The 25,686-nt window shown below is 51.9% G+C and overlaps 1 protein-coding gene across 1 annotated transcript in view; it reads left to right on the top strand.

The window, feature by feature from the left end:
* Window positions 1–2,766: 2,766 nt before the first annotated feature.
* Window positions 2,767–25,686, top strand: part of Ggt1 (gamma-glutamyltransferase 1) — a 24,791-nt gene continuing 1,871 nt past the window's right edge. The window contains 9 exon segments of the mRNA XM_059282446.1: window positions 2,767–2,882; window positions 13,271–13,416; window positions 13,934–14,098; window positions 15,712–15,842; window positions 15,986–16,072; window positions 20,065–20,257; window positions 20,682–20,839; window positions 22,292–22,441; window positions 22,941–23,077. Coding sequence (XP_059138429.1) covers window positions 13,938–14,098; window positions 15,712–15,842; window positions 15,986–16,072; window positions 20,065–20,257; window positions 20,682–20,839; window positions 22,292–22,441; window positions 22,941–23,077 — 1,017 coding nt within the window. The 5' untranslated portion in view covers window positions 2,767–2,882; window positions 13,271–13,416; window positions 13,934–13,937.

Genomic DNA, 25,686 nt, shown 5'->3' with positions numbered 1-25,686 from the left:
GTTTCCTCCCTGGCAAACCTGCATGACTACCCAGCCTGCCCTCCCCTAGGGCCAAGGCTCTTGCTGAATTGACAGTGTGTGAAAGCCAGAGCTTTGAGCAGCAGTCCAAGTGTCCCAGGGACGTCTCAGACCCCTTGCCCAGAGCTGGAGGCCAGGTAAGCCCTCATCCTCTCTCTTCCTTCCTGCACCCTCTGGGCTGGAGACAGACCTGGATGCCTCCCAGATCCTGACCACGTTGTTTCCGGAGGCTAAGCCAGGGCTAAGTGTCATACCTTGGAGTATGAGAAGATGAAGGGGGAGGAGAAAGGAGGGTGGGCTGAGCACCACGCTGGAAAGGGACAAGCTAGGCAGTGCCTTAGTCCTGTGGCAGGTAGAGAGCTGCCCCCAGCCCCTTCTCTGTGACCCTCCCTAGCTGAGGGATTCCTAAAGGACTTTTTCCAAGAAAAGAGGAAGTTTGGTATCTGGCCCCAGATCCCTGGGTGAGCTTTCCTTAGCCTGCTGTCTGGGTGCCTAGGTGAGTTGGCCCTTGGGCACTGTTTTTGGCTTAACCCAACTTAGACAAGAATCCCCGTAGACAGAGCTGTCCCCTTGGAAGCGGGGACATCATTCCACCTCACCAGTCTCCAGGTATACTGAACTAAAGGCTGCTGGTCCTTCTCCCTGGAGTCGTCCCGGGCATCAGGGTTTGTGGCAAGCTCGTGGTGAAGCAGACTAGTGCTGCCATCTCAATCTGTAGGAATGATGTAGGGCATGGAGGTTTGACCTGGGTCCTTCAGGGCAGCCTGGCCACCCTTACAAAGCCCTCGGGGATATAAAAAAAAAAAATGTGAAGCAGTGAGTATGAAAGGGAGGGGACTCCGTCAGACTCCAGGCCTTGACGGGCCATATAAGGCTCCAGTGGGAATCGCCTGGAGATAAGTGTTGGTAGCAGTTACATCTTGGGTGTTCTAAGCCCTTAACTACCAGTGTGGTAACCCATTGGGAGTGGACAGGAGTCCAAGGTCTGGGTGAGCCAGCAAGTAGAGTGGAGGGCTACAGAAGGGTATAGACCTGAACCAGCCCCTCCTTTGGGCTCTTTTTCCATCCACCCAATGAGAAAACCCAAACATACACACACACACACACACACACACACACACACACACACACACACACACACAGCCTACTCAAGGCTGTTATCTCAGTGAGAAACCATGTGATCCAGAGCCGAACTTCCTGGTAGCCAGGACAAAGGACACAATCTTTGATGCTTGTTTGTTTGTTGAGACAGAGTCTCACATAACCTAGGCTGGTCTCAGTCATGTCAGCTGAGGACGGATTTGAACTCCTGATCTTCCCCTGCCCACCTCCGAAGCTTGGGGATTACAGATTTGAGCCACTACGTCCAGCCACAGAATGGTCTTGAAACCTTCCCTGGGAGGAAGGCGGCAGCTAGGTCCTCTACAGAGACACTCTCCCTGGTCTTACTCTATCAGGAGTGGGTTCTCTGCCTTCAGCAGGAATCGCCACGGAGGTAAAGGAGGCACCAGACAGGATTCAGGTTCCCTGCTCGCTCTTTCCTGAGTGTGCAGCCATAGACAAAGGAGGAAGAACTATTACTTTAATGTGGTTGCTACAACCAATCAAAGCAGCAAGTTCAATGGCTTAAAAGAGCCAAGTTCTGGTATTGGAAGCCTGGAATCCAAATGTTAGCAAAGCCATGCTCCCTTGAAGACTACAGGGCCATCTCACCCCCCCCCCCTCTTCTTCTGAGCTTCCTGGCAATCCTTGGGACTGTTTGGCTTGTGCTTGGGTCCCTCCGACCTCAGCCTCCATCTCCACAGGCCTGTCCCCCCTGTACGACTGCTCAGATGGCCATCTTGTGAGACCACTAATTACCGCATTTAGGGCCTATCCTAATCCAGTATGATCTCATCTCAGCCAATTATCTTGTGAAGACTCTATCTCTAAATCAGGCCACGCTCTGAGCTCCCTAGTGTGCATGGGAAAACAACACACCACAGAAACCTCTGGAAACCTCAGTTTCCTTGTCTGCAAAATGACAAGGGCATTCCAGGCTAAGAGACATGGGTAAAGGAGCCGGCACCGCACAGCGCTGCATAAGTGTGCTTTTATTATTTATTTATTTATTTTTAAGTAATTAATCTTCTGTAGCATCTTCTTCTTCTTTTGGCACTGATAGTTGAACCCAGCATCATTTGCATGTTTGGCAATCATTCTACCTTTGAGCCACACCTAGCCCCTCTTTATGGCTTTATAATGAGCCCACCCATCTACCCCCTCAGCTAGCATCCATCCTTTTGGGAACAATCACTGGGTGCTGTGAATGCTGCCCAGGCTACAGCAGCGCCAGTAGGAGTGACAGCTGGCCCACAGAGTTGGGTGCAAATCAAGGTGAAGGAAGGTGGTGTGGAGGTAGGGGGTATGAGAAATGGGCCAAGGTAGTAGCCTGTAAATTGTCCTGGCAGGAGCATTGAGTGCAAAGAGGCAGGCACCAGCAAGGCAAGAATTTCTCTGCAGGGCAAAGGGGGCCTTTGAAGGGTTTCCCAGTGGGAGAGGAAAGTGTTCCAATTTGCATGTTGAACAACACTGGAGCTCCATTAGAGAAACAACCACATTGCAACCTATGACTGGGCGTCACCAGGTGATAGGAGTGGCCGAGAGGGGCTGGTGGGAGGAGGGTGTTAGGTGTGGCTCGGAGGAAGTCACAGATAGCACCGATTGGAAGGGACCAGTGAGGGGCTGGGCTCTGGCTTTTGTGGCTGGTAGAGGTCTGAGGAGGGCAGTTGCTTGCTCAGGTTTGGGCATGTTGACCTCGGGCATCTGACACAGCCAGTGCCTCAGACTTGGGCTCTGTGTGAATAATGTTCAGCATCCAAGAGGTAAGAGAGGCAGAGGAGCTGCTCCAAAGGAAGAAGCTCTTGGGAGCCTGGGTAAGCTAGGCATGGCGTGTATGGGGAATGTCGGGCAGTTTTGGGTACCAATAAAGTCACAGGGAAGTGGTGGGTGAACAGGAATGCTTGGCCTGTGGTCCGGGAGATGGTGAAACAGAACTGAGTTGGCTTTCCTGCAGACTATGGCCTGTGATGGGAAGACCAGGACATGGATAGGACAGGGCTTCTCTCCCAACTCCCTGGAGATTCCAGACACCACAGAAAATTACCGGGAATTACAATAAATGCCACCTGAGCAGGGAGGGCAGGACAGCCAGGAAGGGGGCACTTTGTGCCTTGCCTCTGAATTGTTCATCAGGCAGGACAGAAGTGACTTCTGATCTGAGTGCCAGAGCCAGGCCAACACTGAGGCTTCGGAGAGCTCCTGGACCCCCTGAAGGCTGTCTCATTGACTCTCTAGTTCCCTGTCTTCTCCGGAGAGGAAACTGAGGCCCGAAAGGGAAGGCTTCCCAGGTCCCCATACCAGCTCTCAGTGAGGTCAGGTTTGAAACAGGGACCACAGGGCCCATGTCTCTGAGATTCTACCATTGGATTTTGGAGTTGGACTTGACCCACCAGGTGCCAGGCTGCTGAATGCTCCCAGGCATTAACAAAGCTGACATTCTGGAGAATCACACACTTGACTCAGGTTTCACTTACACACAAAGGTGAGTGCTGGATGGTACCAAAAAGCCAGGCCTGGGGAGGGGAAGGGAGCACAGGAGCTCTGTCCCTGCTGTGGTCGGTCAGGGCTAGTCTCCTCATCACCACGGGATGACACTGGACTCTTCCATCCAGCCAGTGTGGTCTATGTGGTTCTGAGAGGTTATAGCCAGGTAGCCACAGGGCATGGGTGTCCCCTGTCTCTCTGATCTGTGGCCTCAGATGATTTGAAGGGTCTGAGACCAGACCCATCCAAAATGAGCTGACTCTTGTAGCTTGTAGAAGGCACCACAAGAGGCAGGCTGAGGCTTGACCCTGGAGAGAACTTGCCAACCACCTTTAGAGACGATGAGCTCCCCTATGGGGCAGATGTGTAAACTGGCATTTCTAGGGTGCTGGAAAATCAGAACAAACTTTGAGATTCTATCATCTTAAAGTTGATTAAGTTGTTATGATGTTTGAGATCTGAAGTCAGTTTCAGTCCACTAGTTTACTAAGAGGGGGCATAAAATGTCCCCGGATGGTATCAGAGTTCCTGGCTTCCAGGATAAGGAGGGTGAGCCTGCCCCAGGTGTTCTAGAGTGTGTCGGGGGGAAGGTGCCGCTTACTCTGGATCCACCCATTTTGCTTACTCACACTGAGTGTGCAGCTTAGACTATTGACCTCAGCCTATAACCCTTACCCACCGGGGGCTCAGGATCTGCCCAGAGCTTCCTGGCATTCAGGTGTGGTCAGCCTTCTGGACCTGACAGTGACATGGGGTGTGGCTGGAGGCTGCAATGAGATGCCAGTTTCAGGAAGTGGTTGGCACAGCCTTTCTTTAATAGGTTTCTGTCCCACTGAATGGCGGGGGGGGGGGGGGGGGGGAGGGGGGGCAGAACCCCTCCTCAGCCCACAGAACTGCCACCCCAGCTCTGGTTTCCTGTACTGACAACACAAGTCTTGCTTTACCAGTGTTTGGTTTTCTAAGATGGGGTGGGGGAAGAAAACCTTTTTGAAACAGGAAGTACCTTGGGGGCCACTGTGAACCTGTTTCTCTAGAATGTTCTCTGGAGAGGAGAGCTGGAGTAATTCCTGAGCCTCCCCTCTAGATGTGAAGTCTGTTCCTAAGTCTTCCGCCTGGTCAAGGCCCCTGAGGCATGGACAGATGGTACCAGCCCAGAAGGAAGGAATTTAAGATGAAAGGCGCTGGAATGGTGGTGTGGTACCCTCAGGCTACTCTGGCATGCAAAATCTCCTGCAGGGTTAAGCACACAAAGAGCCCAGGTCAGCTAAGCCCTCAGCTCCCGCCCCCACCAACATTCCCTTCTCACGACTGCCCTCTGCCCAGCTAGTTCCCCAGAACTAGCCAAGGAGTAAAGAGGCACCCACAAGGGTCTTAATGAGCAAGCCAGGGTTAATGGGTTACCCAGCATGGTGATATATTCACCAACCTCCCAGGGTTCTCAAAGTCCAGACTGGCCTGGCTTTCAAGGTCTAGGCTTGCAGGCTTGGCTGCCCCCGTTTCCAGCCTTGACACCTTAGAGTTCGAAGTGAGGCTAAGGGAGGTCAAGAGGCCTCCACGCCATCCATGGAACCGTCCGTAGCTGCCTCTGCAACGCTAAGGTCCAGCCTCCAGACTCACAGGTTTCCTCCTGCCTCAGTCCAGGCTCAGCCCCAACCCTGAGCCTTTCCTGGGGCTTCCATCCTAGGCCCTGACCTCCCTACCTGGCTAAAAGCACGGTTTGTTTTGTTTTTTTTTTTTAGTTTTATTTTCTGTGTATGGTGTTTTGCTTGAATGTTTGTTTTATTTTTTTAATTTTATTTTCTGTTTGCCTGTGGACCATTTGTGTGCCTGGTGACCCTGGAGACCAGAATTGAGTCAGATCACCTGGAACTGGAGTTATAGACAGTTGTGGGCCACCATGCGGGTGATGGGAATCGAACCTAGGTCCTCTGGAAGAGCATCCAGGGTCTTAACCATGGAACTCTCTCCAGTCCATGGGTTTTTCTGTTTGTTTGTTTTAAACCTTTCTTTTAAATTTATTTTATGTTATGACTTTGGAGCTGGAGAGACATCTCAGTGGTTAAGAGCACATACTGGGTGCTGGAGAGATGACTCAGCAGTTAAGAGCACTGGTTGCTCTTCCAGAGGACCCAGGTTCAATTCCCAGCACCCACATGGCAGCTCACACCTGTCTGTAACTCAAGTTCCAGTGGATCTGACTCCCTCACAAAGACATGCAGGTCAATACCAATGCGCGCACACACACACACACACACACACACACACACACACACACACACACACGCACGCGCACACACACGCACACACACACGCACACACACACACACACACACACACACACACACACACACGCGCACACACACATATATCTATCATATACTGTTCTTGCAGAGGATTCAAATTCAATTCCCAGCACCCACATCAGGCAGCTCACACCTGCCAGTGAATCCAGCCTCAGGGGACCTGACACCCCTCTGACCTCATGCACAAACATATACATGTACACATAAATAATAATTAAATTATTCTAAGTTTTATTTTATTATTTTATGTGTGTATGTATTTTGCCAACATGTATGTCTATGCACCCCATATGTGCAAGTGCCCAAGGAAGTCACAGAGGACATCAGATACCCCTGGAACTGGAGTTAGAGATGGCTGTGAGCCACCATGTGGGTGCTGGGAATCGAACCTGGGTCCTCAGAAGAAAGGGTCGTCAGTACTCTTAACTACTGAGCTGTCTTTTCAGCCCCCAGTGTTTGTTCATTTAGTGTGTGTGTGTGTGTGTGTGTGTGTGTGTGTGTGTGTATACATACATGTGCTACAGAGTGCTGTGGGGATCAGAGGACAGCTTTCTCCTTGGCCATTCTCTCCTTGGCCACTTGACTTTGGTTCCTGAAACTCCCACTGTCCGGCTCAGCAGGAGACACCGTTACCTACTGAGCCTTTGTGTGGGCCCGGAGAGCACCGTGTTATTTCCAAGCAGGTTGGAGGCTTCTTAGGAGAAGAGTTCAGAGGGAGTAGGAGAAGATGGGGGAGGGGAGGAGGGGGTGGTGGTGAAGGAAGGAGGGGAAACTGAGGCCCATGATAAAGGAAGAGAATCTGACAGGCCACACACTGTGAGATCCCAGGGCCTAGAGGCTTCTGATTTTTCCCCTCTGTTGGAAACTTATTCACTGAGAGGTTGTGAGGCCTTAAACAGATGGTCCCCCACTTCCCCAGTCAAGTGCACCCCCACCCCCACCCCCACCCCCACCCATCGGCCAGATTGCCTTTATCTAGAAAGTTGAGGGATCAGGAAAGACTCTTGGGTCGTGAGACGTCCTTCAGTCCAGTAAACCAAAATACGTGGAGTAGTAGCCCTTCCCCAACTCTGTGGTCCAGATAGTCCAGAGGGCCAGCCTCCATCTGGAAAGGCTCCTTAGACCTTGTGGGGCCTCAGAGGGTTTCAGCCATAACTTCTACTGGGCTGTTAGGACATCTGGCTGCACCCCAGCTCTATGCGACCCCTATTTGAACACAGGAACCACAGTCCTCCCTCCTCTTTTTAAAGCTTCTCTAAGCTCTACCTGCCCCCGGACTCAGGTTTCTCACTGGGAACCTCCCAGGCTCTGCGCTATCCCCTACCGTTCCAGGTCACATGGCACCAGGGATTGGATTTGGAGCTAACCCTCTCTCTACCTGGAGTAGTTCCTGTACCTTTAAAACCTCCTCCCATCCCCAGCCAGCTGGGGGAGGGAAGGGTGGAGCTGGGTCACAGCTGGGGATGGGGACTTAGTCTTCCGCTGGTGTGGAACCCGGAGTGAATGCAGCACGTGTCTGGATGTGCCCCAGCCGCGGTGTGACCCCAGAGTCCTCCTCTCTCTCTCTCTCTCTGAGTTGCTGGACATCGTTGGCGGGGCAAAATAGACTTGGGGACCCTCCCAAGAATGTGTGAAGACCTGGTTCTGTCCCTCAGCTCTGCCATGCCACTCTAGGGACTCTAGTGATCCTCTCAGAGTCTCCTCGCGGCCACCTGCGCAGCAGGAGTGCCACACACTTCTGGATAACGGGCAGGCCGGCGCAGGCTCCGGTGCCCTGGTCCCTTTGGGTTCACACAGGTAGGCAGAGCCCTATTTCTTATCTGACAACAGGGCATGAGGGGACCTGCCCAGGCTTTCCTCTCCCTCTTCTGCAGGGGTAGGGTGGGGGTTAAGGGTTTGGAGTGGAGTCACAGACTTCTCAAAAGAAGCTTTGGAGTCCTGGTTCCCTGGAAGTGGATTTGGGATTAAGAGCAGAAAGCAGCTGAGAGCCGAGAAGATCATACAGCCCCTGGCAGGAGTGATGGCCAGTGTTCTGGAGACGCTGTGCCCTCCAGCCATGCCTGTCCCTCTCTGGGCTTGGGCTGGGGGTGGGGCAGGGACCGTTGTGCAATGAGTCATTTACTCAGCTCCAGGAGGCTCTGTCCCCTCTAGGTCTGTGCCTCTGCATTTTAAGCTCTTTCATTAAGTTCCCAGCAAGCAGTAGAAAGGGTAGATAGAGGTGTGTGTGTAAGGGGTATAGGTGTGTGTGTGTGTGTGTGTAAGGGGTATAGGTGTGTGTAAGGAGTATAGGCATATGTGTAAGGGTTATAGGTGTGTGTGTAAGGGTTACAGGTGTGTGTGTGTAAAGGAGTATAGGTGTGTGTGTGTGTAAGGGGTATAGGGGTGTGTGTGTGTGTAAGGGGTATAGGTGTGTGTAAGGAGTATAGGCATGTGTGTAAGGGTTATAGGTGTGTGTGTGTAAGGGTTACAGGTGTGTGTGTGTGTGTGTGTGTGTGTAAAGGGGTATAGGTGTGTGTAAGGGGATTATAGGTGTGTTTTCTGATCCTCTGCCATCCACACCAGTTTGGGCAGCAAACTTAAGGCAGATTCCAACTTCAGGTCTGGGAGAAGCAAGTGTCCTTCTTACTTACAGACAGGACTGGGAGGCCAAAGAGGTCTGTGTTCTTGTACCCAGGTGTCCTTACAAGCATTTGGGGTGGGATGGGGTGTCCTGGTCCGTGTGTGATCTGCAGACCTCCCAGGGACATGGTCCTGGGCAAACTGCCTTTGTCTAAACTTCAGTTTCTTGTTTTCTTTCTTTTTGAGACACCGCACTCTGTAGCTCTGGCTGGCCTGGAACTCACAGAGATCAGTCTGACTCTGCCCCCCAGAGCTGAGGTTAAAGGTGTGCGCCACCATGCCTGGCCTTAAACTTCATTTCTTGCTGGTAGGTGTCTTTAAACCTACCTCATTTGACTCCTGTGACCCTGAGACTTCATAACAGCCCACGGACTCTAGTGGATCTGCTGGAGGATTAGCAGAGACATTTCCGTTTGGCTGTTGGTCTGTCTTTCTTGTACCCACTTCTCATTGCATCTTGTGAACCTGCTTTACTCAGCCTAGATTCAGCTCGGGGTATGTGTGTGTGATGTGTGTGTGTGCTTGTGTGTGATGTATATGTGTGTGCAGTATGTGTGTGTGTGTGTGTGTATTATGTGAGTGTGTGTGCAGTATGTATATATGGTTTATGTGTGTGTATGTGTGTGTGGGGGTGTGGGTGGGTGGGTGTGTGGGTGTGTGTAGTGTGTATACAGTATATGTGTGTATGCATTATGTGTGTATGTGTGCAGTATGTGTGTATGTACATGTGTGTGGTGTATATGTATATGTGGTCAATGTATGTGTATACAGTATGCATGTGTGTGGTGTGGGGGTGTGTGTGACAGCAGCCAGCATCTCTAGGCATATGAGGTTTGTACCCTGATGAATATAGGGAGTCTACCACACTTTGTGCTGGAGTTGGGGAACTGCTCCTCTTGGCCAATGAGGACCAGGAGGGAACAGGGTGCCTTTTGAGGCAGATCCACAACTGTGTCTTGTTGGAACTTCATTGGTGAGCTAGTCAGGGACATGCAGCAATTTGGGGCAGGAACCAGGTGGCAGGTTTGCCCTGATGGGTTGTGTGACTTTGGGATAGGTCTGGCCTTCTCTGGGCCTTGCCCTTTCTAGGCTGTTCCTGTCATTGATTAGCCCTGTGGAGCTAATGTTCCTTGATTGGTGGTTGAACCGGTCTGGACGCTGTGGCCCTAGGCCCTGTTCCAGAAATACACCTGTCACTGACCGGTAAGGCACAGCAACGCCTCTAAGATCTGGACTGTGGTCTAGTGCCAGGGGACATCCCTACTTCACTGCCTCAGGAACATTTCAGGGACATTGTGTCTGTCTCTAAAGTCACAGAGGAACTTAGCAGGGGCTCTCTGGAAGGGCTCACCGGTGGCCTCTGCCCTCTGGAGGGAACTGAATCTGAGAAAGGGGAGCCCCTTTCCCAGGCCCTTAGCACCTCCCACCTCCCTGCTCAGGGCCCTCCTGGGGCTGCATGAACTTTAGCCACCTGGGGACAAGGCTCATGGCAGCGCCTCCTTGCTGCTGTGACGTCAATGTTGACCATCCTCCCAGTCTGGCTGGACCTCTTGCAGAGGACTCCCTATTCCACACCCCACTCAGAAGCCTGCAGCTGCCCTTCTGGGATCTAGGCACCCCTTAGCTGACCTCTTGCCCCTCTGGGATTAGGTAAGCACATGGGTCCTTTGCTTCTGCTAGCCTTTTCCCACCTCTGCCCTGAGGAGACGTCCAACCTCAGATCCTGATACCAAGTCAGGGGCGGGGACGCTGAACTCTTCTGCCAGGGTGACAGGCATGGCTCTGGCTGCTTCTGGGGGGTGGCAATCAGTTCCATGGCCAGGACTTCCTAGGTGGACCCATTTACCTCTTCCTCCCCATCCCAGAACTGTCCTGAGGAAGAGAGGGCTCTCTCCTGGGTCCCCACTGCTTCCAGGACCTCTGGGAAACCCACGAGAGTCACAGAGAGGGAAGGGTCTGGGTTTGAGGAGCAGTGCCTCAGTTTCCATCCCCACACCCATTTGGGTGGAGCCAGGGCTTCTGGCCTTATGCATTCTTGTAGTGAATCTTTGAGAAAACTTGTGGTGGAGGGGTGGGAAATGGAAGGCCAGGCTTCCAGCAGGGCGTCTTCCGCTTGGACTGGAACAGCAGCTGGCAGGAGGCAGGGCCAGCCCTCCCTGTCAGGCTGTCCCAGGAGGAAGGGACAGGGTCAGGTGTCAAGGCTGCCCACTTCCTTCCCCAGCCTCTTTGGAAGAGGGAATCCTTCTGGGTGTCCTTCTGGGGCTGTTAGATGGACAGAGGGATGCCCGGGTAGACAAGGAAGGATGAAACATGTAATGTGGGAGTCACAGATGGCTCACCTCAGGGCCCTGAGACTACTTTTAGGTTACAGCCCCAAACCTGGGAGAAAGGAATCCCAAGATCCCCCAATTGGACCAGAGCTGCTTGAGGCCATAGGCGGAGCACTGGCCATGCCCATTCCCTAACCTACTGCATATGGGAGTGTTCTGTACCAGCAATGAATGATGCCACATGTTGCTGGCCTGGCTCCTAAGACCCTTTGAGACCCCCAGTGTGACTTTCTCACCAGAAATCCTAGAACCTGACCTAGGCTCACCCCGGGGCCCAGGGTATGTGCTCAGAAGGCTATCGGGTCTGGAAAAGGATATAGACTGAGCCTTGGACCACAAGGACAGGGCCTGATTGCCCCGATGGATAGGAGGAACTCTCCAGCTGCCTTCTGGAGGGCCAAGCTGGCTAGACCGATTACAGGAATGAGACTGACTTCAGGTCAGAACCATGCCTGGATTCTGGCAGGGAGAGCTACTAGGAATACTACTGGGGACACAGGGTGGTGTCTCCTCTGCTCTGGGGACTCAGTTTCCCCCCTCTGCCTCAAGAGTTGCAAATCTACTTTCCCACATGAGATGAGGCACCAAGTCGTGTTACACCACCCACCACCCAACCCACCACGCCAGGGCAGAGGAGCTTTTCCATTATGGAGTCAGACATTTTATCCTCAGGTATGGGGAGGGGACGAGAACTCCATTCCTAGACCATGGGATACCCTGTCTGGTCCTGAACTCAGGTGCTCTGAATAAGGACGGGGAGAACCAGAGTGGGAGGCTGTTGCAGAAATTCTAAATGGTCTTATAAAAAAAAAAACCCAGAGACAGATATTGGGGTAAATGCCGAAAGATCAGAGGAAACAAGCTACTGTTTCTCTTATAGACTGGATTAATCTCATATAGTCTAGGGTGGCTTTGAACTCACAGAGATCCAGATCGATCTCTGCCTCCCGAGTGCTAGGATTAAAGGTGTGTGCCACCGCTGCCTGGCCTCTATGTTTAATCTAGTGGCTGTCTTTGTCCTCTTATCTTCAGGCAAACTTTTTTTGTTAAGAGTACACACAAAATATCACCACACTAATGGATCTGTGAGTTCAAAGCCACCCTGGATTACACGAGATTAATCCAGTCTATAAGAGAAAACAGAGCCAGGCAGTGGTGGCACATACCTTTAATCCCAGTACTTGGGAGTCACTCGCCTTTAATTCCAGCACTAGGGAGGTTGAGACAGGAAGTGAAATGGCTGGGCGGAGAAAGGACTATAAGGCTGGAGGAGACAGGAACTCAGAGCCTTTCTGCTGAGGCTTCAGAAGCATTCAGTCTGAGGATTCGTGGAGACAGAATTGGCTGAGGAGTTGGCGAGGTGAGAAGTGGCTGAGGCTTGTTTCCTCTGATCTTTCAGCATTCACCCCAATATCTGCCTCCGGGTTTTTCTTATGAGACCATTTAGGATTCGTGCAACAGGAGGCAGCCAGGACTTCATGAAAAGGCTCTCCCGTGGATGCCATCCTTTGGAGGGAATAGAGTCTGGGAGGAGAGCATCCCACACTTTTGTCAACACATTCCTCCCTCGTTTGGTTACATCCTTCCCTCTAGCCTCAGAGTAAGGTGAGGGGGTTTCCTTCCCAGTATGGTCTGGGAGGAAATCTTCAGGGGAAGCAGTCAGGAGGCACACCTGTTTTCCTTTTAAGACTTGTTTACTTTATTTTCTGTGTATGAGTGTTTTGTTTGCATATTTATCTGTGTGCTGTCCACATGTCTGGTGCCCACAGAGACCAGAAGAGGGCATCAGATCTGTGAGCTGCCATGTGGGTGCTGGGAATCGAACCCGGGTCTTCTGGAAGAGCAGCCAGTGAGCGCTTTTAAACACTGAGCCATCTCTTCATCCCCTCCCACAACTTTTTCCCCCCTTTTTTGAGACAGTATCTCATACCGTAGCACAGGCCAGCCTAGAATTCACTAGGTAGCCTCTGCTGGGCTCAAATCCATGGCAATTCTTCCGCTTCAGATACCTGAAGGCTAGCTTTAGAGGTGTTAGCCACCCCAACCAGTTAACACTTCACATGCTCTCATCCAAGTCATGCAAAAACACCCCAGCAAGTGACAGCCTGCTGCACACAGGAGTCCCACAACAGGTGAATACCAACTCCAGTCTCAGGATGGGCCTGGACCCTTGAATCCCTTTGCTCACATGCTGCTCTTACTTCCAAATCCTGGGTTTACACATGAATGCCCGGGCCCCTCCCTGCCCTGCTCTGTGACCCCTTCCCTGGGCAGTGCTTGAGAGAAGTCATGCATACAGGCAAGCGGCTGGCAGGCTCTTTGGCTCCAGAGTTCAATGGGAGGCAGAGGGACATCATCACATCAGGCACTTCAGGAAGTTCTGGGCCCACTTCAGGTATAACTTGTGACTTTCAGGAGTACTAGGAGGTGGCCTGCATCGGCGGCGGTTTCGGGGAAGACTGATCGTAGGTTTCTGTGGAGTGTGGGGAGCTCCTGCTTGTCTATACAGCTGTTTTTCGGGAGCCACCTCCCCAGGGAAGGTGCAGAGCTCCTACTGGACGGTAAGTCCTGACCTGTGTCGCTAGTCTACTTATTTCAGGGGACTGTTGGGTCTCCTTGGGAGGCATGATAGATATCCAACCCCAAGCCGCTCTAGGGGTCCACAGATAGTGCCAGGCTCTCGGCTAGCGTAGGGGACACAGAAGGAGTGTGGTGAATCCTCTCCTTCCTGAAGTTTATCTCAGGGCAGTAGCATCTTGGCTTCTGTAGGCAGGTTCCCAGGGCACATGGAGTCTGAAATGTCTCCTTGGAGGGTCTGTGCTGGGAATGAAGTCTATACAGGGATGAGCCCTGAAGATAAACAGGTTCTGCAGTAGCAGAGGTGGGATCCAGAGCTTCCGGCAGAAGGAATGGTCTGGCCAGAGATCTGGGGGCTGGACAGCCCACGCATGTTCCAGGAGGCTAAAAGGAGGCACAGGGCTGTGTTCCTGAGGCTTGACTTTAGACCATGCCCTGTGGGGGATGGTCTGGGAGTTCCCAAGGCTGGGCCTGACCCTACTCCTTCTCACTGGACAACAGAACCATGAAGAATCGGTTTGTGATGCTGGGCCTGGTGGCCGTGGTTCTGGTATTCGTCATCATTGGCCTCTGCATCTGGCTGCCCTACACTTCTAGGAAGCCCGACCATGTGTACACCAGGGCAGCCGTGGCCACGGACGCCAAGCGCTGCTCAGAGATTGGCCGGTGAGTAGGTCTGCCGGCTCCAGGGCAAGGCACACTGGAAGACAGTGGCTTGGGCAAGACTCAGGTTCCCCATCTGTAAAGTGGACAGAGTATCCAAGGCCCAGGGGGCTGCCCATCCTTCCCTTGGACTCTCTTGGTAGCCGCTGTCTAGGGGAGAAGGGACAGAGACGCTGAGAGCGGGGTATTAATTTTCCCACAGCCAACTTGGGCTCCTCTTTTTCAGTATTGTCTCTGAAAAATGGTGCAATTCCATTCCCATTTTAGTTTGTGGGTTTTTTTCTTTTTAATTAAAAAAATGTATGTGTATGGGTGTTTTGCCTGAATGTATGTTTATGCGCCACTTGCATGTCTGGTTCCCCTCAGAGGCCAGAAGAGAGCGTTGGATCCCCTGGAACTGGGGATTACAGACAATTGTGAGCTGAGATGTGGGGCCTGGGGGTTGAGAATTGAACACAGGTCCTCTGAAAGAGCAGCCATCTCTCTGGCTAGCCTCCACCCATTTTAAATTTTTTATCTCATTATACGTAAAAGTCAGCTTCCATTTAGAGACATAATCAGAAAAAAAGTTATTGATAAAAATAGCCTCCCTTTTCACAACTAAATCACGTATATTTGTTTGCTTGGAAAAGAAAAAAAAAAAAAAATATATATATATATATATATATTTGCTAGGCATTGTGGCACGTGCCTTTAATCTCAGCACTCAGGAGGCAGAGGCAGGTGGATCTCTGCAAGTTTGAGACCAGCCTGGTTTCCATAATGAGTTCCAGAGCTACATAGTGAGAACCTGTCTCAAAAACAAACAAACAAACAAACAAAAAACCAAAAAGCAAAAACTTTGGAGCCAGAGAGATGGTTCAATGATTCAGAGTGTGTGCTGTTCTTTCAAAGAACCCGAGTTCCCCCATGTCAGGCGGCTCCCAACTGCCTGGACCTTCAATCCAAGGGATCTAATGCCCTCCTCTGACCTTTGTAGGAACCTGCACTTCACACTTCTCCCTCTCCCTCCCTCCCTCCTCTCTCTCTCTCTCTCTCTCTCTCTCTCTCTCTCTCTCTCTCTCTCCAAGATAAAACAAATTTTTTTTTTTTTTTTTTTTGGTTTTTCGAGACAGGGTTTCTCTGTGTAGCTTTGTGCCTTTTCCTGGAACTGACTTGGTAGCCCAGGCTGGCCTCGAACTCTCAGAGATCCGCGTGGCTCTGCCTCCCGAGTGCTGGGATTAAAGGCGTGCGCCACCACCGCCCGGCTGATAAAACAAATTTTTAAAAAAGCCAATCCAAACCAAAAATCCCACCTGCCATCTCTCAGCCCTTGGGTTAAAACCCTGACCCCATAAACAAAAACAGGTGGAGAACGAACAAAGGAAAGGAAAACCCGGCTCAGCTGAGCACAGCAGCTCCGATCACCTCTCCTCTCAGGAGGCTGAGGTTGGAGGCCAGCTTGGGCTTACGTAGTGAGTGGGATGCAGCGGGATTCTGTCTCAAACCAGAATGATCTAGTGTAGGCTTGCTCTTCTTCTGTCTTCCTTTGGGCAGGGTGACCAGAGAGGGTGGCAGGGTGCTCCTGAAAGACTGGGAAGCCCTCAGGTTCTCCCCTTCCTATGTGCTGCCTACAGGGACATGCTACAGGAGGGTGGTTCCGTGGTGGATGCAGCCATCGCAAGCCTGCTATGTATGGGGCTCATGAATGCCCACAGTATGGGCATCGGGGGCGGCCTATTCTTCACCATCTACAACAGCACCACACGTGAGTGCCCAGGGTGAAGAGGGTGAGTGATTCGGTCCATCCCGCTCACGTCAGACTAGAGCAGTATAGCTGGGCCACCGCTGGGCTCCCTTGACAGGAGGGGCTGGGGACAACCCGGCCTGCCAACATGTTTCTTTTCATAGGGAAAGCTGAGGTTATCAATGCCCGTGAGGTGGCTCCCAGGCTGGCCAATGCCAGCATGTTCAACAACTCGAAGGACTCTGAAGAAGGTAAGCTGTCACATGGGCCACAGGTATGGATATGCGCTCACAGGGCACACACACCTGTGTGAGGCCTGGGGACAGCTCTGGTACCCATGACACCCTCCTATAGTGAGTGCTTAATCACCATCGTGAGGGTAGGGGTAGGCTCTTTTATTTCTTCTCAGCCTTGCACTGGGCCACTTGGTGTGCACATGGAGAGGATAATCACAGCGGATTCCTGGTGTCCACAGAGGACCTGGTTTGATTCCTAGCACCCACATGGTGGCTTGCAACCACCTGTAAACTCCAGTCCGGGCGAATCTGATGCCCTTTTCTGATCCCCTCCTAGTCATATAACAGGTCATGGTACATACACATACATGTGGGCCAAGAATTCACACACTTAAAAAATAAATAAATAAATCTCTATACAAGCTCAATTACTTTTATATTGAACACATACAGACTTTATTCCTTATCAACACTCCCTACGTGGTTAAGTGGGCAGCTAGTTACATAGGCTTTACAGGGCAATAATGACTGTGAGCAATAGCCAGACAATTAAATTCACAAGAGGATGCTTCATTTAAGGGATGCAGGCATCCATGTAGTTTGGTATTCTTGGGGGCTTCTGGATACTGAGAGATTACTCACACTTCCCAGGGGTCACGGGGACTGCCCCCTTGCCCAGTGGTTTTTGCTGATGAGGCTCTTGTATCCTCCCTATACCCCCGGGGCTGGAAGAAGACACCATGTTTATTCCTGGCCTACAGGTGGGTTGGTAAAACCCAGCGAGGTCCTGCAAACCATGTGAGCTAGTAGATGGTAGAGCTGGGGTGGAGCCTGAGCTGTCTCAATCCTATGTTTTTAATAGTAGACATTGAATTCATTCAATTATTTGTCCATTTGTGGAAACAGCTCTCTGGGTACAGGTGGGGTCTCTCTTCTCTAACCAGGCTTTAAATGGGGAAGGGACTCTCAAGCTCCCCAGGCAGGTGAGTGGAAGCCAGTGTTCCCTTTAGAGTCACTACTCAGAAGAGCTGCCATAGATTGCAGAATAAGAAGGTGGAGGCATGGGGGCAGGTGTGACACCCAGGAAGAAGATTCTTGGGTGATGCCCTGTGTGTGGCCTCTTTGGATTCCTCCCCTCACAACTATCTTTGACTTCACATTCATTGAGAAACTTAGGATGTATAGCAATGAAACCTCTTGAGTATGAGAATGCTTGTGGGTGCTTAGAATTCACTCTTTAACCAGGGCTATTGAAACCTCTTACAGTGCTGGGTACTGTTCACGAAGCAGAGACAATCGATGCTACTCATAGCCAGGACCAGAGCCCTTCCAGGTGGCAAGGAGCACTGAGTGCATGGCAGAGTCATTTACGTTGTGGGGAGAGCAGAGGGTAGAGTGTTCAGGGCAGGAGAGAGACATCTGGGCAAGGACTCAGAGGTGTGGGGTGAGAAGAGTCATGTTGGTGTCTCAGGAGAGGTGGGAAAGGTTGAGGGACCCAGGAGGAGGGATGGAGATTAAGCCTTGCAGAGACCCAGGGAGCATGTGGCCTGAGAGGAGGAATTTGGTGTCAGAGGGAATGGCGTAAGTAGCTAGGAGCCTTATAGGCTACTGTGATGCTCCTGTCTCTTGTCTGAGCAGTGGAGGATACACCTAAATGATGGGACCCCTAAAGCCCTAGGACCCCTACAACCCTCTGTAAGGTGGAGGGAACTAGTGGGGACATGTTAGAAAGTTACCCCAATAATCCATGGTGGTTTGGTCAGACCTAAAAACACATAGATGAAGTCAAGATCTGTCAACTCTTTGGGTGATATGCGCTTACAGGAAACCCAAGTGACCCGATATGGTCCTTGGTCTGTGCCTGGGTGGACAGACTAGCCCTAAGAGAAACAGACAGGTACTATGGATGATTGATAAATAAAATGCTGATTGGCCAGTAGCCAGGCAGGAAGTATAGGCGGGACAAAGAGAGGAGAAGTCTGGGTAGTGGAAGGCTGAGGCAGAGAGACACTGCCAGCCGCCGCCATGAGAAGCAGGATGTAAAGTATTGGTAAGCCACAAGTCATGTGGCAAGGTATAGATTAATAGAAATGGGTTAATTTAAGATAGAAGAACTAGGTAACAAGAAGCCTGCCATGGCCATACAGTTTATAAATAACATAAGCATCTGAGTGGTTATTTTATAAGTGGGCTGCTGGACTGCAGGGACTTGGCAAGACCCGGAGAGAAACTCTCCGGCTACAGACAGGGATGTTGGGGAGTAGGTTTCAATGGTTGTTTCGGGTGTGTGAAGTCTGAAGCGCTTGCTTCCTGTGGGTAGGTGGGTACTGGGACCTGCTGATGAGGAAAATGGTCTGGGCAAGAGGATACACAGGAGAGGTGTCAGTAGAAGCTCAAGTCCAGAGCTGGGAGGCATCACTAAGAAATAGGTAATGTCTCAGGAGACAAAGTGGATGTTAGGAGAGGGAAGATGGGCAGGCATGACGTAGGTGGCTGAGGAGAGTCATAATCCAGCAAAACTTGAGCAGGGTGCTGGGTCCGGCAGCACCGGGGTGACCCATGAGCTTCACAGGCAGGGTGGCGTGAGACCGGAGAGCTCAGGAGAGGGGTGACTTGTGCGTTTATTGTTTTTGTCATTGTTTTGTTTGTGGTACTGGGAATCAAACCTGGTACCTCATGCATGCTAGGCGAGTGTTCTCTCACGGAGCGACTTCACCAACCCCCAGTGAAGATCGCTTTTAAGTTGGGATGGATTGTGCGCCAGATGTCAGGTCTTCTGAGCTGTGTAGTAGAAAGGAGTAAAGGCCCTGTCTTGGTTTGGGTTATTATTGCTGTGAAGAACACCATTACCAAAAGCAACTTGGAGAGGGAAGGGTATATTTCACTCACAGTTCCATATAACAGTCTGTTATCAAAAGTAGTGAAGACAGGAACCTGGAGGCAGGAACTGATGCAGAGGCCATGGAGGGGTGCTGCTTACTGTCTTGTTCCCCTTGGCTTGCTCAGCCTGCTTTCTTATACAACCCAGGACCACTAGCCCAGAGGTGGTACCACCTACAATTAGCTGGGCCTTCCCACCTCAGTCACTAAGTAAGAGGATGTTCTACAGGCTTGCCTACACCCTGATCTTAGGGAAAGATTTTTCTCCGTTGAGGGTCCCTCCTCTCTGATGACTCTCTAGCTTGTGTCAAGTTGACATAAAACTAGCCAGCACATGGCTCTTGCCACAGAGCTGGCCCATCTCATGCTGATTTTACTTTGTGATATTCTAGAGGAGCCCAGGGATTGTCTGGGACAGGAATGATGGAGGGTAACTCAGACTGAGAGTTGGGAGGGGTCTGGCTTTCCCCAAGTCTTGCGTACAATCATAGGCCTGATACAGGAGCTCGAGTAGGGAAGACACATCCACTCATCTGGGCCAGCACACCTTAGTGCACAGCCGCCTGCTCCCCGTTCAGTACCCTGTGAGGAGTGTTTGGTCAAGACTTCTTGCCTGTGGAGCTCAGCTGTGATCTTAAGTCTCTCTTTGCTTAGGACGGGGATGTAGCTCAGTAAGGTCCTGGGTTTGATCCCTAGCAACAAATCCCTTCCCTTCCAAGCTGCTCTAGACCCAGCATTAAATGGGCCAGGGAAAGAAAGTGCCTGGAATACTGCCGCTGCTGGTGGTGTTGGTTTTTTAATATGGTTCTGGGAACAAACCAGATGGGCATTCTACTACAGAGTAACCACACCGGCCCTTTGCTCACTTTTCTTTTCTTTTTTTTTTTTTTTTTTAATTTGGTTCTTCGAGACAGGGTTTCTCTGTGTAGCTCTGGCTGTACTGGAACTTGCTCTGTAGACCAGGGTGGCCTTGAACTCACAGAGATCTACCTGCCTCAGCCTCCTAGGAGCAGAGTAGCAATGACCTAGTAGCAATGACCAGACTCAGCCACTAACCCTCTCTCTCTGTCTCTGTCTGTCTGTCTGTCTGTCTTTCAAACTCTGCTCCCCTCAACCCTGGCTCCTAGGTGGCCTTTCAGTGGCAGTTCCTGGTGAAATCAGTGGCTACCAGCTGGCACACCAACGGCATGGGCGATTACCCTGGGCTCGCCTCTTCCAGCCCAGCATTGAGTTGGCCCGCTATGGCTTCCCTGTGGGCAAGGGCTTGGCAATGGCCCTGGACAGAAAACGGGACATCATTGAACAGACACCTGCCTTGTGGTGAGCAGCCTCATGTCTAGGTGACCCAGCCTGGGGGGCAGGGCTGGTGGAGCTCTGTGCTCTGCTCTCAGGAGCCTGCCGCTCAGCGGGGTTAAGTTGTTAAACCTCTCATTGTGTATGTGTGTGTGTGTGTGTGCGTGTGTGCGTGTGTGCGTGCATGTGTGTGTGTGTGTGTGTGTGTGTGTGTGTGTGTGTGTGTGTGTACACATTTAGAACCTGGTTTAGAGTGAACACTGTGTGCTCTGAGCAAGATGGGACAACTAGAAACCCCAAGTGAGAGGATAGCCCCCCCACCCAACAGGCTCTACCTGATACTTGTACTCGTACTCTACATCCTGAGGACCAAAGGGTGAGGGGTGGGTGTGAGGTATGACAGGTCCAGTTTTCCGCATCTGATGCCTTACGTGAGTCTTCTCTGCCCCAGCGAGGTCTTCTGCCGTCACGGGAAGGTGCTTCGGGAGGGCGAGACAGTGACTATGCCCAGGCTGGCCGATACGTTGCAGGTACTGGCCCAGGAAGGTGCCCAGGCCTTCTACAACGGGAGCCTCACAGCCCAGATTGTGAAGGACATCCAGGAGGCTGGTGAGTGGGCTTCAGTGAGTGGGGCCCAGGCTCTGAGGTGCTCCCTGCCTAGGTTGGCATCTGGGTCCTCAGGGAGCACTTGGCAGGGGATGGTCAGTGTGGACCACTTGGATCCATAGCTCCTGGCTCATCCCTAGAGGCTGAGCTGCACAGGAAACCCCCTAGAGCGTGAGTAGGGGTGTAGGAGCCCTTGGGGCTGAGGAGGAGCTAGACGGAGAGGCTGGGAGGATGGCATGTGAGAAGTAAGCGGCAATGGATGTCAGGCAGAGAGAGAAGAGCACGGGCTAAGGGGAAGAAGGGAGGTCTGACTCACGGGGAGGACTACAAGGTCTGAGGAAGAATTTCTGAGAGGGCTTTTAGAGGGGTTTTGGGTGGGGCAGCCTGAGGACTTGGCTGTGGCCTTGTTATTTCTGTCCTGTTTCCATGAAGTGGGGGAATTAGCATGTTGACATCTACGGCTGTAAATCCTACTTAGCACCAGTTCCTCAGAGAATCGAGAGTCTTCTCCCATCTACATGGCCATGAAGGAGGAGTCTGGGAAGGGTGGGATGGAAGAAGCGGGTAGTCTACACTTGGGAAAGACCTCTTGTTGTATGAATCCTAAATGGTCTTATAATAAAAACCCGGAGTCAGATATTGGGGTAAATGTTGAAAGATCAGAAAGACAAAGGCACAAGCAGCAGCCACTTCTCACCTTGCCAACAACTCCATGAAATATCTCTTGAGTCCTCAGCCAAAAGGCTCTGAGTTCCTGTCTCCTCACACCTTATACGCCTTTCTCCGCCCAGCCATTTCACTTCCTATCTCAGCCTTCCTAGTGCTGGGATTAATGGCGGGTGTGCTTCCCAAATACTGGGGTTAAAGGTGTGTGCCACCACTGCCTGGCTCTGTTTCTCTCCTAGACTGGATCAGTCTCATGTAGCCCAGTGTGGCCTTAAACTCACAGAGATCCAGACGGATCTCTGCCTCCCGAGTGCTAGGATTAAAGGTGTGGCCACCACTGCCTGGCCTCTATGTTTAACTCTGTGGCTGGCTCCGTCCTCTGATCTTCAGGCAAGTTTTATTAGAGTACAACAAATTATCACCACAAGCTCTGGCTGCAGAGGTGAAAGAAGGTTGGTAAGGAGGCTGTTGTTTGGGCCTGGTATAGGTGGTAAGCACCATTAGTGCCTAGGGCTGCCAGTGATGGTCAGGGCTACCAGTCTGATGGCACTGTGGTCCCTTCTGATGGTATAGACTGTCTCCTCACTGTGGTACACACCTGTCTTTTTACTCAATGGTGACCATCCTCCTTCATAAACAGCCCCTGACCCCATAGTGCACCCTTGGCCATACTTCTTGGTTTCACCCTATACTCTGCCCAGTGGTAAACCAAGACCCACATGATGCAACCCTGTCCCCAACCATGGTACAATCCCAACGCACATCCACTGAGCCGCTGTCCCACGGCAGGAGGCATTATGACAGTCCAGGACCTGAATGACTACCGTGCGGAGCTGATTGAGCACCCGATGAGCATCAGCCTTGGGGACTCGACACTGTATGTGCCCAGTGCCCCACTCAGCGGGCCGGTGCTGGTTCTCATCTTGAACATCCTCAAAGGTGAGCTATCTCGCTCTAGCCCTGCTAAGGAGCCGGGACATAGAGTGTCCTTCCTGGTACTCCATATTTGCTGGGTCTCTTTGCCCTCTGTCTTTCCATCAGTGAACTGATAGAGTACCCGCCCTGCCTCATGGCTGTGGCCTCCTGGAGCAGTGTTGAGTGCCAGGGGGTGCCCATGGGGGGTGGGAAGGGGTGACAGTAGCTGGAAGAGGAAAAACGTTCAGGAAGAAGAAGAGTGTGGCAGAGGCCATGCCCAGAGTGTGTTTCTGGCTAATCTAAGTGGTCTTCAAGAAACCTATAGACCTCGGGGACCCCCGAACTGTACCTGCCATGTCCATGATGGTATGCCCTTGTCTGGACCACATCTTTCTCAAATGGCCACTGCTGTTGGTTATTATGTATTTCTTTTCCTAAGGCAGAGTGCGGGGAACATGGCTCAGAGATCTATTAACCCCTTGAGCCCTAATTGCCTGCCAATGTGTGCTTGGATACCACTCAGGATACAACTTCTCTCCGAAGAGTGTGGCAACCCCTGAAGAGAAGGCGCTGACGTATCACCGTATCGTGGAGGCCTTCCGGTTTGCCTATGCCAAGAGGACCATGCTTGGTGACCCAAAGTTTGTCAATGTGTCTCAGGTAAGGGGCTATCCCACAGTGGGTGAGAGATCTGCCAAAGGGGTGCTGGGTGAGCTCGGAAAGCCCACCCCCAGCCTTATGCATGCTTTCTGAACCCATTACTACAACTAAGTTTGATTTCAGGGTAGACTTGTTACTCTATACCCTGACCTCCATTTTGTGGAGCTCATAGTTTGAGGGAAACTGAGGAAAACAGACTTGAGAATGGATCATTGGTGTGTTGTGATCCCCTCCCCCCAAAGCCCTCCACCTGAGACCCAGGATCCTGTCTCAGATCCTTTACCCATGCTTGGGCCCTTGGCCTGGAAGATTCTAGAGTGCTCAGTGCAGAAGGGAGGAACGGATGGAGAGGCTGCATCCCTCAGGAATGATGAGGGGTACGGGAGGGGTTAAAACTAGGTGGGCAAAGAGGCTCACTCTGTAGTCCAAAATGGCTTCGAGTTCAAGGCAACCCTGTTACCTCAACCTCCTAGTACTGGGGTTACAGACTCAAGCCACCAAGCCTAGCCCCAGTTTCATTTTGCAAAACTGTACCCACACACAAACCAACCTAAAACATCAGTGTGCACCTGTGTGCTTTCCCCGGAGCCCCTACTTGATTGTGAGCATTTTGCTACAAGTCCTTCCTTTCTCTTTACCACCCCGTTTACTCTTCCCATCCTTGTTTTCCTGAACGGGTCACCAACGCCACAGTCCAGGCTGTATTTCCTAAGAGCATGGGCTTCACCCATTGAGTGAGAAGCCCAGCATTAAGATCACACGACTCATTATCTGCCAGTGGTGGAACCCCGACCCCAGGGTCTCAGTGCCTTTTAGGAGCATTATTCATCAGGTCACACCTTACACTTTGCCATGGGGCCTCTTGTGGTAGACCATTTTGTTGCTGCGACAAAACCTGAATTCACAGAGATCCACCTGCCTCTGCCTTCTGAGTGCTGGAATTCAAAGCATGCGCCACCATGGCCCGAGAGGCCATAAGATTTATCTGATGCCAGTGAGAGCGTGGAGGGGTCTGAAGAGAAAAGAGAAGATTTGAGACTGCTCGGACAAGAATGTTTTAGGGCTATGGGGGAGGGGGACAGGGTATCTTGCATGGTGAGGAAGGGAGGAAGGAATCTTGTTAATGTATGACTTAGATGGTACGGTGGAGGAGGAGGAGGAGGAGGAGGAGGAGGGGGGGGGGAGGAGGAGGAGGAGGAGGAGGAGGAGGAGGAGGAGGAGGGGGAGGAGGAGGAGGAGGGGGAGGAGGAGGAGGAGGAGGGGGAGGAGGAGGAGGGGGAGGAGGAGGGGGAGGAGGAGGAGGAGGGGGAGGAGGAGGAGGGGGAGGAGGGGGAGGGGGAGGAGGAGGAGGGGGAGGAGGGGGAGGAGGAGGAGGAGGAGGAGGAGGAGTGCAGTTAGTTAAGATGCACCATTCTACCAGTAGGCCTAGGATGTTCCAGAGTCTGTTTGCCTGGGGTCTGTGAATTGTCACTGGGAGAGTGGGGACCTGGGGAGTACCTCAGAGTTACAGACTCACAGGCAGGTGGGGTGTCTGCCTTGCCCTGTAGCCACAGGGATCCCAGAGTCAGCTGGTGGGTGGCGCTAGGAAGAACCTCAGGACAGCCTTTACTGAACGTGGTCTGGGATTTAGCAGCTCATTCCTGGAGTCGGGATACCTGGGGAGCCTGTTACAGATGTACAGACAGACTCTTAATAGGGGACTTGTCAACAGCTGTGAAGCTCCGAAGACAGGGAAAGGCTGCTACAGGGGAATGGCCTAACTGGCCTTTAGCCTAAACCTGACAGGTCCCAGGGTCCCTCTCTTCCTGGCTGCCCCTTCGTTTCCTCTTCCTCCTCATCTTCTCTCGACATTAGCCTTCAGCAGCCATCGTGTGCCCATGCTGTGTTTGTGTCTTTGTTTGCCTGTAAATTTCACACATGAACCTGTGGGCATGGGCCCATCCTCCCACGCCACGTTCTTCTGTGTATCGTGGGGGTGTGTCCCAAAGCAAGCAGGTCCTTCACTGCCCCCGACATCTGCTCCTTCTCTAGCACTTGCTTTCCCAGTTAATGGCAACTCCAGGCCAAAGACCTCAAGGACATCCTCTCTTCTTTTTCTCCCACCCACAGTGACATCTTCATCTTCAGTCTGGCTGTCCACAGCCTTTCCATGGCCCCCAGAGGGACTCTATGTAAATGTTTCCCAACCTGCTTACTCCTCTACCCCAAGCTTGTGTGTGGCTCATAGCAAAAGCCAAACCACTCTTTATAAACCAATGAGACCTTACAGAATGGATGCGTGCTAGCCAGCATCCTCTCTCCTCATCCCATTCATTCTCTGTTATCCAGGGCCTTTGTACTTACCTTTTAGGCTTCATTCTGGGCTCATTTTAGGTACCATTTCCACCAAAATGCCTTCAGCTTCCCCCTTTCCCATCCCTGTTTTCTGGCCCCTCGTTTCCAGGATTCTTCCTGCCTGCTAGGGAGGCAAGACCTGTGGGTCTCTTCCCTGTTGGTTCCTCAGCTCTGAGCATGTGGCACACGTTCCATAAATAATCGCACACATCATGTAAGATCAGGGCAAGAGTCTAGAGGCTTGGGGGATGGGCAGATGTCAGCTGGAGGTGACG

This window comes from Peromyscus eremicus, chromosome 16_21 (genome assembly GCF_949786415.1).
Source record: "Peromyscus eremicus chromosome 16_21, PerEre_H2_v1, whole genome shotgun sequence".
Taxonomy (NCBI): domain Eukaryota; kingdom Metazoa; phylum Chordata; class Mammalia; order Rodentia; family Cricetidae; genus Peromyscus; species Peromyscus eremicus.
The sequence above is the reverse complement of the archived record's forward strand: the minus strand, read 5'-3'. Positions and strand labels throughout refer to the sequence as shown.